General features: G+C 44.4%; 1 protein-coding gene across 1 annotated transcript in view; it reads right to left on the reverse strand.

Annotated features, from left to right (window-relative positions):
- CTH (cystathionine gamma-lyase) overlaps window positions 1–10660 on the reverse strand; it is a 41860-nt gene extending 31200 nt beyond the window's left edge. Inside the window, exon 1 of the mRNA XM_027874119.1 lies at window positions 10406–10660. Coding sequence (XP_027729920.1) covers window positions 10406–10573 — 168 coding nt within the window. The 5' untranslated portion in view covers window positions 10574–10660. The remainder of the gene's footprint in view (window positions 1–10405) is intronic.
- Window positions 10661–10683: the final 23 nt, after the last annotated feature.

Consider the following 10683-nt stretch of genomic DNA (forward strand, 5'->3'; position numbering starts at 1 on the left):
AGAGAGAGGGAGGAAGGGAGGGAGGGAGACAGAGAGAGAGAGAGAGAGAGGGACGAAGGGAGGGGGAGGGGGGGAGAGAGAGAGAGAGAGAGAGATTCATTTTACTCAATAGGGAAACAGGAGGGGAAAGAGAGAAGGGAAAGAAGAGAGTGAGGAGAGCAGGTTAAAGGAGGGATTAGTCAAAATCAACAAAGCAAAATAAAATCTAAGAATGTACAACAACAGTAATAGCAGCCCTTTTTACAGTGCCAAAGAACTGGAAAGTGAGGGGATACCCATCAGCTGGAGAATGGTTGAACAAGCTACGATATAAAAATGTGATGGAATATTACTGTGCTCTTAGAAATCACGAAGGGGATAGTTTCAGCAAAATCTGGGAAGACTTGTATGAACTGATGCAGAGTGCAGCGGGCAAAACGAGGTGAGAATAATGTATTCAATGACCGTATCATCAAAATAAAGAACTCTGAAAGACACAGGAACTCTTATCAGTGTAATGAACCCCAATTCCAGAGGACTCATGATAATTTTTGTCACCCTGCCTTCTTGACAGAGAAGTGATAGATTCAGAGTGTAGGGTGGGACATATATATATTTTGGGAGGTACATGGCTAATGTGGAAATTTATCTTGCTTGACTACACATGTTTGTAAAAAGAAGAAAGTGTGTCATGTTCAAGGAATAGCAAAAAGGCCAGTGTTCCTGGATCTACATGGAAGGAAGCAAAGTACTAGGCTACCACCAGGCTGTGAGATGTTCAGGGGATCTGTCATAGCTATCCCTGCAAAGCAAGGTTTAAAGAATGAAGCATGTTTTAATTCCAAACCACACAGCAGAGAAGGTTGGGCTGTAAGAGCTTTCTCCTCAAAAAAACTACCTTGTATTTACTCTATATGTTTTTTATCTATGAACAAGTAGCTATGTTGCCTTCCTAGGTGGAATGTAAGCTCCCCCAGGGCAGAAAATTACATTTTACTATTTGTATCCAGAGTGCCTACATATGGGAGGGGCTTATAAATGCTTTACTGAGTGATCCAGAAGGACCTGTGAATGTTGCATCGTTCTAGAAGAGAGGTCCTTTCGAGAAATAATTCTGAAGGAAGAGATGTAAAGGTGAGGTAGCATCATGGATGGGAAAAAAGTAGACCCAGGGGTCAGGAGACCTGGGGTCTTGTCACAGCTCAAGTCATTTCAAAGGTTTACCATACGAAGGAGTTGACCCAAATGCCCTCTAATGTCATCCAATTCTAACATTCTATAACCTATATTAACCATATGCATGCTACAGTTGCCTTTGGAAAAGAGCAAATCAAATTCTGTCCAGAATGCATACATACATACACATACATATGTATATGTGTGTATGCATGCATATATACATGTCTATCAATACATACACACATCATTTGTGGGTGTATGCATGTGTGTGTGCTTGCGCAAGCGCGTATGCAATCCTGAAAGAGATTAGCAGTATCACAAATCTTGTTGAGTGTGAAGTACTTTTATTCCACGTCTCATCAGGGCAAGGAGGCACCCCTAGAACCCCAAAGTCTGTGGAAGCTAAGGATGAGAGTGCTCTCTCTCTCTCTCTCTCTCTCTCTCTCTCTCTCTCTCTCTCTCTTTGAAACTGGCCACTTTGTGGCAGAAAGAAAACAGCTTCTGACATGGGAGCCATCTGAGAAGTCGTTTTCTGTGCACTTTCAGGTTATTGTCTAATAAGAGCAAAGGGCAGAATCCACTTGCTAATGAAGGAGAGGATAAGATGTCACTACAGTGGCTTCAGCCTGACCTATTCAAACCAGTGACTGTTGTCAAAGAGGGGAAAGGAGAAAGGCTGGGCTATAGGCCTCGTTGGCCACTGTTCCCTAGAGAAGCTGAAGTGATGAAATGCTACACAATAATGATACAATGTAGCAAATACCTATACATTCATTTATCAAGATACTTTTTTCTCAAGTGATTCTATCATAAGGGAACATACACTTTCATATCTGTATTATCTGTAAGTGATTGATGAGGGGTCCAAGACTGGTAGGATGAGAACTAATTTTGAAGTCAGGATGACTTCAAAGGCAGCTGCTGACACAGAATGCAAGCCCCCTGCAGGCAGAAACTTTCAGTTCCTAGTGTAACATCTCATATATAGCACACATTTAACACAGCTTTGTTTATCTGACTCAAATTGAATATCAAGCTGAATGTGGACCCCAAAATGGACTATATCTGGTACCTGGGCAGCAGCAGCCTTGAGAGCAATTGGATTTGTCAGAAAGGATTATCAACAAAAATTGGTCACCAGTGATGATTCCTTTTCAATCACTGAAGATTCTAGAAAGAATTAAAAGAGCCTTGGCTCTGGCGTCAAAGGAACTGGCTTCAAACCCTACCTTCAATGTTTATTCCCTGTGTGTTCTTGGGAAAATCAATTTAGCTCCCCAAGCCTCAATTTCTTCACCTGTAAATCGGTGAGGGTGAACTAGATTATGTCTCAGGTTCCTGCCACTTCAACATTTGTGATCCTACGTCCATGAAGAATGTCTGTTTCTAAGCCTAATTCCTATTGCAACGATTACAAAAAACAACCGTGACATTCACACTAGCGTAAATAGAGCCCTCGAAGTTTTGCAATGTGCTCTTCATATCAGTTATGCCATTTGGTCCTCAGAAGGAAAAGGCTTTTAAGGCTAATAACTTCCATTTTCCCCATAGGAAGGCTTAAGAAGTGCCTTCCTCACAAGGGCAGGAGGTGTAGACATTTTTTGCTACGTTGGTGAAGCGAATACCTGTTTTATCAACACCATGGAAGCTCCAAATAATTTTTTTTAAAAAGCACAGTGTAGGGGGCAGCTAGATGGCGCAGTGGATAGAGTCCCAGCCCTGGAGTCGGAAGGACCCGAGTTCAAATTTGGTTTCAGACACTTGACACTTGGTAGCTGCGTGACCCTGGGCAAGTCACTTAGCCCCATTGCCTAGCCTCCCTTTCTCCAAAATTCCCTCCCTGAAAAGCACAGTGTCAAACTCATTCAATTTAGGGGAAAAAGTATGGAACTTTCTTTCAGGTGCCATTTCAATGAAATAATAAAGTCATTTGTAATAATCACTCATCCATCTTAAGTGGAAACACCAGAGTTTGGCTTCCTTACTGTACTTTCAGTCTTACAAATGGATAGTCATGTCATGAATTTAAAGTCCGTACTCATTATCAAGTGCCAACTGTATACAAAAGGTGAAGCAGCTGGCCTGGTGAAATGAGCTGACCTAGGAGCCAGGAAGACCTGAGCTGAACTCCTGTCTCAGACATACACTGCTTGGGGGACCCTGGACAAGTCATTTAACCTTTCAATACTTCAGTCAACTCTCCAAATTGCAAATCTGTATGGGTAAAGAGAGTTTTCACACTGGGAGTTCCCTAAACCAATGAAATCACAGGTCTTAACCCCACCACTCCCCCCAAAAAAAGCTAGGTGGCACAGTGGATAGAGCACCGGCACTGGAGTCAGGAGTTCAAATCTGGCCTCAGACACTTGACACTTACTAGCTGTGTGACCCTGGACATGTCACTTAACCCCATTGCCTAGCCAAACCCCCCCCCCCCCAAAAAAAGGCCCTGTGTACTGTGCTGGAAAAGATGAATAAAAATGTATCCTGTGACCTCAAAGAGTTTATAATCTGATAAGAGATAAATATGGTACACAGCACACTGTGTATAACACAAATTAGAATATGAATAGTATAAGAGAAGTACAAAGTTCTCTGAAATCCAAGGGACAGACCGCCTCTCTCCAGAGAGGGACGTTGACAACAATAATAAAAGCTAATACAGTACTTTTTTAAAAAGCTAATACAGCACTTTAAGACTTATAAAGCATTTCAAACACATTTACTCCTTACAGTCTCACAAGCACCCTGTGAAGTAGCTACCGTGAGTATTATTATCCTCATTCCGTAAATGAGGAAGCAGGCTCAATGCCTAGCACATAGTAGGTGCTTAACAAATGCCACTTCCCTTCCTCATGACCTCCTATGGTCTTCTTCCAGATACAACAAAAGTAGATTTGTGAGTCTGCAGGGGCAGGAAATCCCATTCTAGAAACAGGAAAGGGCATTTCCCTTCACAGAGGGGTTCTGAAGTGTTTTTGTGCTCTGGACCTCTTTGGCAATCTGGTGAAGTCCATGGACTCCTTAGAATAATGTTTTTAAATGCATAAAATAAAATACATAAGATAACAAAGGAAGCCAGTTACATGGAAACAGTTATTAAAATATTTTTAAAGAACACAAATTCATGGACCCCACACTAAGAACCCTTGACCTAAAACAACCTCCTTCACTTTACCAGATAAGGAAACTGAGACATGTGGGGAAGTAACCTGCCCAAGGTTTAGGGGTCAATACGCAATCACAATAGCTAGCACTTAAAGGGGGCTGTAAAGTTTGTACAGCACTTTACTTTGATCCTCTTAACAGCCTTGTGGTGGAGGTGCTGTGATTAGCCCAGTTTTATAGATGAGGAAAACTGAGGTAAATGGGTTTAAGTGACTTGCCCAGGTCACACAACTAGTAAGTATCTGAGGCTGAATTCAAACTCAGGTCTTCCTGACTCCAGACATGAAATTCCATCCACTGTGCCCCGAAGATGCCCCTACTATTAAGAAGACAGTGTGATACCGTGCAAAGAGAACTAGCTGGCTCTGGAGCCAGAGGCCTTGAGTTCAAATCAGGCCTCTTGACATTCTCTGTGTGACCCTGGGTAAGTCACTTTGCCTCTTGGGTCTCCTTCCTCCTCTATGTCCCTGCCCTCAGGGGGCTTCCAGGTGACCTTTCTGAGCATTCTGAAGGATGACAGTTTGAAGCCAGGGCCTCTGCCTGGTGACTGGCAGCACGGCATCCACTCCGCCACGCTGGCTCTCATCTTGGAAAAAGTGAATGAAGATAACAAAGACTCCGACTACAATAACACTGGCCCTTTAACTTTTCTGCCACATTACCTTGGTTGGCTGATGTACGGTACAAACTGAAGATATCCATAAACCGCACAATGACAGCCACCTAGCCAAGTGTCAGCCAGAATTTATTGCTCTCAAAAGGGCCCACAATCAATTTCTTCCCAAAATTTTGACTCCTAATTTGTTTCAAATTATATGCTATAAATAATTACACATATTTGCATTAAGTATTTATTTATTCATTGGTATGTGATATCTGTCTCACCCCACCGAGCTTTAAAAATCTATAAGGCTATTAAGTCCATGAAGGCAGAATGATATAGTAGCTAGAGTTCTAGACTGAGTGAGGAAGACCTGGGTTCGAATCCTACCTCAGATATTTCCTAAGTTTGATCCTGTACCTACCTGTCACACATCTTTTCTGAGTCTCACTTCCTCTATCTATATGACAGGAATAATAACAGCTTCCGCTTCACAGGCTCAACAACCAGGCAAGTCAATTAGCATTTATTAAGTACCTACTATGTGCAAGGCACTGCGTTAATTGCCAGGGATGCAAAGAAAAGGGGGAAACCCCAGCACAGTCCTTGTTCTTGAGGAATTCAGTCTAATGGGGGAAACCACATTCAAACAACTATGTACAAACAAGACGTGTTGGGTTGAATTGGTGCTAATCTTAGAGGTCAAGGTCATTGTGAGGAACATGGGAAGTAAGGTATGTAAAGACCTTGGTGCTTTGAGACAAAGGTTATCAAGCTTTGACCTGTGTTTGCTGTTGGCCCTGAATCCCAGGCCAAAGATTCATTCTTAATTCCATAAGAAGTAGAAAACCATTGAGTTTTTGAACAGGGGATGGCATTTGGAGTGTTCTACATTAAGATGATCCTGTCGATAGCACATAGGATGGTTTGAGGGTGGGGGGAGAGAAGGGATAGGAACCAGGGGACCAGTTGGCTAGAAAGCTGTCCCCCTCATATCTCTGCCCAGAGGGAAGGGCTACCCAAACAGCTGATTGATTCAAAGAACAACAAAGCTATTTTAATAGTTCAAGTGAGAGAGAGGTCTGAACTTAGGTCAGCACGGCTGAGTTAGGAACTACTAGAAGGAAAAAGCCTAAGTTTTTTTGGGAAGGAACCAGCCGGATCATTTTTCCACGTGAATTCCTCGGTATCACCCACATTCACATGAACTTCTTATAAACTCTGGTTAGCCATACGACTTATGGAAAACCCAACATCCCCCTGACCAGAGCCTGTCACAGTTCCTAAGCAGTGGGACCAGCAGTGACTCAGGATGCAACAGGAAGCTATGAGCCCCATCCTGCCAGGGCTGGTGGTTTTCAGGTGAAGACCACAAACAGGACTCTAAAAGCTGGCTAAGTACACCATGCGCTCCCCTCCTAGGTGCAGTATCCCCACTTATTAGGAAACAGGGATGCCCGGCAGAGGTGGAGGTGGGGCTGGGGAGCAACGGCCTATAATATCAGATTTATATATATATGTATATTGACGGTTTGCTGAGTTTTTCCCTCTTCATCTTTTTCTTTAAAAAAGAAAATATTACAAGTGATAGTTCTCTGGGGAGGAGGGAGAACTCTAGGTGATGTTAAAAAAACCACAATATCAATAAATATATATATGTATATTTTTAAAGAAAACATAGATGTTCTCCATGCCTATCATGTTCAATTCCCCCTCACCTTGTTCAGCCCTTCATGCTCCAGGTAGCTCAGTGGCAGAGTGGATAAAGCTGGGCCTGGAGTCAGAAGACCCGAGTTCAAATCCAGCCTCAGACATTTCCTAGTGTGCAACCCTGGGTGATTTGACTTAATTTTTCAGCTTCAGTTTCTTGAACTGTAAAATGGAGATAATAACAGCATCTATAGTGCATGGCTGTTGTGAAGCTCAATCATGAAATAATGTTTATAAAGCACTTAGCCCAGTGCCTGGCACACAGTAGATGCTATAGAAATATGTCTTTCCTCCTCCTCCCCCCCTGCTTCCCAAGTTGGCTTCCAGAAGCTGACTAGAAATGTGAGAGATTTCATCACACCCATTGAGGGAGATACTGGCCAAGCACAAAATGGGTGGGTATGATCTGGAAGGCTCAAGGAGCCCCAGATGATAAGGAAGAATCCCTATTTCCCCACAGCATCTATGAGTTAATACCCACCTGGCAAAAACCTATCCCACAATGCCACAGATCTCTTTAAAAATTGTTTCCAAGTTTCTGTAAGAATTCATTTACAGATATTTAGCTCTGTAGGGGAAAGAGCAAATTTAGGGGCCAAGTGGTAAGAAATTCTCTGTTCCCTTGTCTCTTGAATAAAATCTGCTACTTGCAAAAGTGAAAAAGGTAGTGGAACCATACCCCAAGAAGCTCCCTGATCAATAGTCCCCATATATACCAATAAATTCATGGCAGCACTTTTTTCACGGCAGCAAAGAGAGGGAGAAAAAGCAGCTGCCCATCAGTGGGGCTGGCTGAACAAGTCATAGCTCATGACCATAAGGGAAGATTACACTGATGAGAGAAACGATGAAGAGAATGAAGAGAGAAGCATGGGAAAAGCTGGATAAACCGAAATAGGGTAAAAGAAGCAGAACCAAGACAAAGATACACACATGATGATGATGACTAAAAGTGAAAAGAAGAAAACTGACAGCTGTGAAACTGTCCTAGCCAAGCTTAGTGCCAAAGAAGAGAAAGGAGAAAGCCGATTCCCCCTTCTTTGCAGAGGCAGGAGACTAGGCCCGGCGGCGCTCTGGAACTACGGAGTGGAACACTCTTTGGCTCCAGAACTTTTACTGTCCCCTCCCCCCAACATCCTGATTGGGGAGGGCCTCTGGGGACCCACTCCACCTGGGCAGCCTCAGCCCTGCTTCTCTTTAATTCCCACCGTGGGTTCAACAGCTATTTTGCTGTGCCTATACCTACACCCCCTTTCCAGTTCTGGGACCACTGTTGTTGTTGAGTCCTGTTCCGACTCTTTGTGACCCCATTTAGGGTTTTCTTGGCAGAGATACTGGAATGGTTTGCCATTTCCAGGAACTGAGGCAAAAAGGGTGAAGTGACTTACCCAGGGTCACACAGCTAGTAAGTGTCTGAGGCCAGATCTGAACCCAGGTCCTCCTGACTCCAGGTCCAGTGCTCTACCCTCTGTGCCACCGAGCTGCCCTGTATGTGAATGATGCTTATTAGCACGGTCCTTGGAGCCCTCACACTTTATACAGTCCTTTTCGACCACACGGGATCCAGTGACACTGGCCTCTTCTACCTTCTGCAAACAAGACCCTCCACCTCCCTAGGCATTTTCACCGGCTGTGCCCTGTGCCAGGAATGCTCTCCAGGTTCATCTCAGCCTTCTGACTTTCCAGGCTTCCTTCAAGTTCCAGCCAACATCCACCTTCTACAAGAAGTCTTTCCCGATACACCTCAGTGCCTTCCTGCTACTGAACAGTTCTATTTATCCTGGATATAGTTTGTTCCTTGGAAAGACGGACTTGAAATTAATAATTAATAATAATAATAAATAATAATCTAATCTAATAATAATTAATAATCTAATCCTAACGAAGGAGTGGGTCAAAGAACAAATCATAGAAATAATCAATAACTTCATCCAAGAGAATGACAATAATGAGACAACATACCAAAATTTATGAGATGCAGTGAAAGCAGTTCTTAGGGGAAGTTTTATATCTCTCAATGCTTACATGAATAAAATAGAGAAAGAGGACATCAATGAATTGGGCATGCAATTAAAAAAGCTAGAAAAAAAAACAAATTAAAAATCCTCAATTAAATACCAAATTAGAAATACTGAAAACCAAAGGAGAGATTAATAAAATTGAAATTAAGAAAACTATTGAATAAATAAAACCAAGAGCTGGTTTTATGAAAAAATCAATAAAATAGATAAACCTTTGGTTAATTTAATTAAAAAAAGAAAGAAGATATAGTTTGTTCCTACACTGTTGCTTACTTGTTGACTCCCCCATTAAACTGTGCCTGCCTGGAGAGCACGTAATAAATTTTCATGACTGACCAAGTAACTGTTTTTTCATTCATTCATTCATTCAGACTTTTCTGATGGACTTTCCTTCTCCTTTTATGCTGTTATAAGAGAGCAGGAGGGGATACACTGGTTAAAGTAGGTTATGTAAAAACAAAAGGCAGGCACAGCTCTGGTGAGGAGTGCCCGTCCCTGTCCTGTTCCTTCCCCCCGCCCCCCAAGTCATTAACCATTTACAAAACTTGGTTTTCTGCAAATATTTAATAAAGAAAATTCCATCTGTCTGGTGACCTTTCGCACCTGGTGCTGGGGGATGTGGCCCCTCTCTCTAGCCCTGCAGTGTGTCCTTTAACAGGCTATTTCCATAATAAAAGAAAACAACAAACTATTCCAAAGCAGCTCGGGAGGGGCATTTGGAAGGGCCCTTATAAACGAGAAGGTCAATCCAGGAGCTCTCAGTTGCTCTACAAATCTACAGGCTCTACAAATCCCACCTCTTTGTTCCCAGGTCAGCTATTTTTTGACTTACATAGTATGTATATTGTGCTTTTAACTCATTACGGCTGCAATGAGGCAATTCAAGCATGCCTTGCCCTGGTTTTTCACTGAAATTTTAACAAAACATGGATCTTTGTCTGAGGGTAGCATATACTGAAACATACATTGGTAAGCTCTGAGGAAGCCGGGGTTAGGGTTATTGTGGCTGAGCTTGTAACTGGGAGTCCAGAGGTCTCAGTGCTAATCCTGGACCTTCCACAAATTCCCTTTGGCTTTGGCAGATCCTTTACCTTTCTCTCTCTCTCTCCGGCTCTTCCCTCTTCCCCTTCCCATCTCTCCCCTTCTCCCTCTCTCCCTAAATCCCTTTCTCTCTCTCCTCCCTCACCTTCTCCTCCCCCTCATTCAGTTTCCTCTTTGGTCCATTAAGGAGGACTGGATGAGGTGCGCTGGATATGGTTGCCAATCCTGCCGTGGGTCAGTGTCTCCTGGTTAGAATGTGAGCCGCTCCGGTGAAGGGAGCCCGCTTTTGCCTCTCTTTGTATGCCCAGCGCTCATCACAGTGCCTGGCACGTGGTAAGCGCTTAATGATACCTACCTATTAACCAAGTGCTCGAGGTTTTAAGCGAGTCGATTAACCTTTCTGGGCCCGCTTTATAGTCTGTAAAAATGACCAAGGTTGGCCTTGATGACTTCTAAGGCCGGAATTCGGGTTCGGGGCAAATCCCGCTGCCTGTGATTGGTGCTGATGCAATGAGTGCGGAGTCTTGCTCAGAGATGCCTCCCAGCTTTCCTACCACGCGGGAAATGCCCTCCCGGGCAGGCTGAGCTGAGAGTCCCAGGCTGCCCGGGGCTTTGAAAAGCGTCCCTCGGGCTCCCCTCCCCTCCCTTCTCCCGACCCGGCCCCCCTCCCCGGAAGAGCCCGCCGGGGGAGGGTGGGCGAGCTCACCGCGTGCTGGCCGGGCGCCTTCTGCTTGAAGGTGGTGGACAGCGAGATGGGCGGCACCACTGCCTGGTGGGTCCACTGCTCGGGCTCCTGGCCCTCGTGGATGGCGTGGGTGGCGAAGTGCGGGAAGCGGGGCCGGAAGCCTTTCTCCGGGGCTTCTCTCTTCTGCATTCTCTGCTGCGGGGAGGGCAGGGCAGGGCAGGGCAGGGCCCTCGCCTTCTGGTTGGAGGCAGGGAGAAGGGAGGACGGAGGCAGAGAGAAGGGAGGACGGAGGCAGAGAG

The sequence above is a fragment of the Vombatus ursinus genome, unplaced genomic scaffold (assembly GCF_900497805.2).
Source record: "Vombatus ursinus unplaced genomic scaffold, bare-nosed wombat genome assembly UNPS02014804.1, whole genome shotgun sequence".
Lineage (NCBI taxonomy): Eukaryota > Metazoa > Chordata > Mammalia > Diprotodontia > Vombatidae > Vombatus > Vombatus ursinus.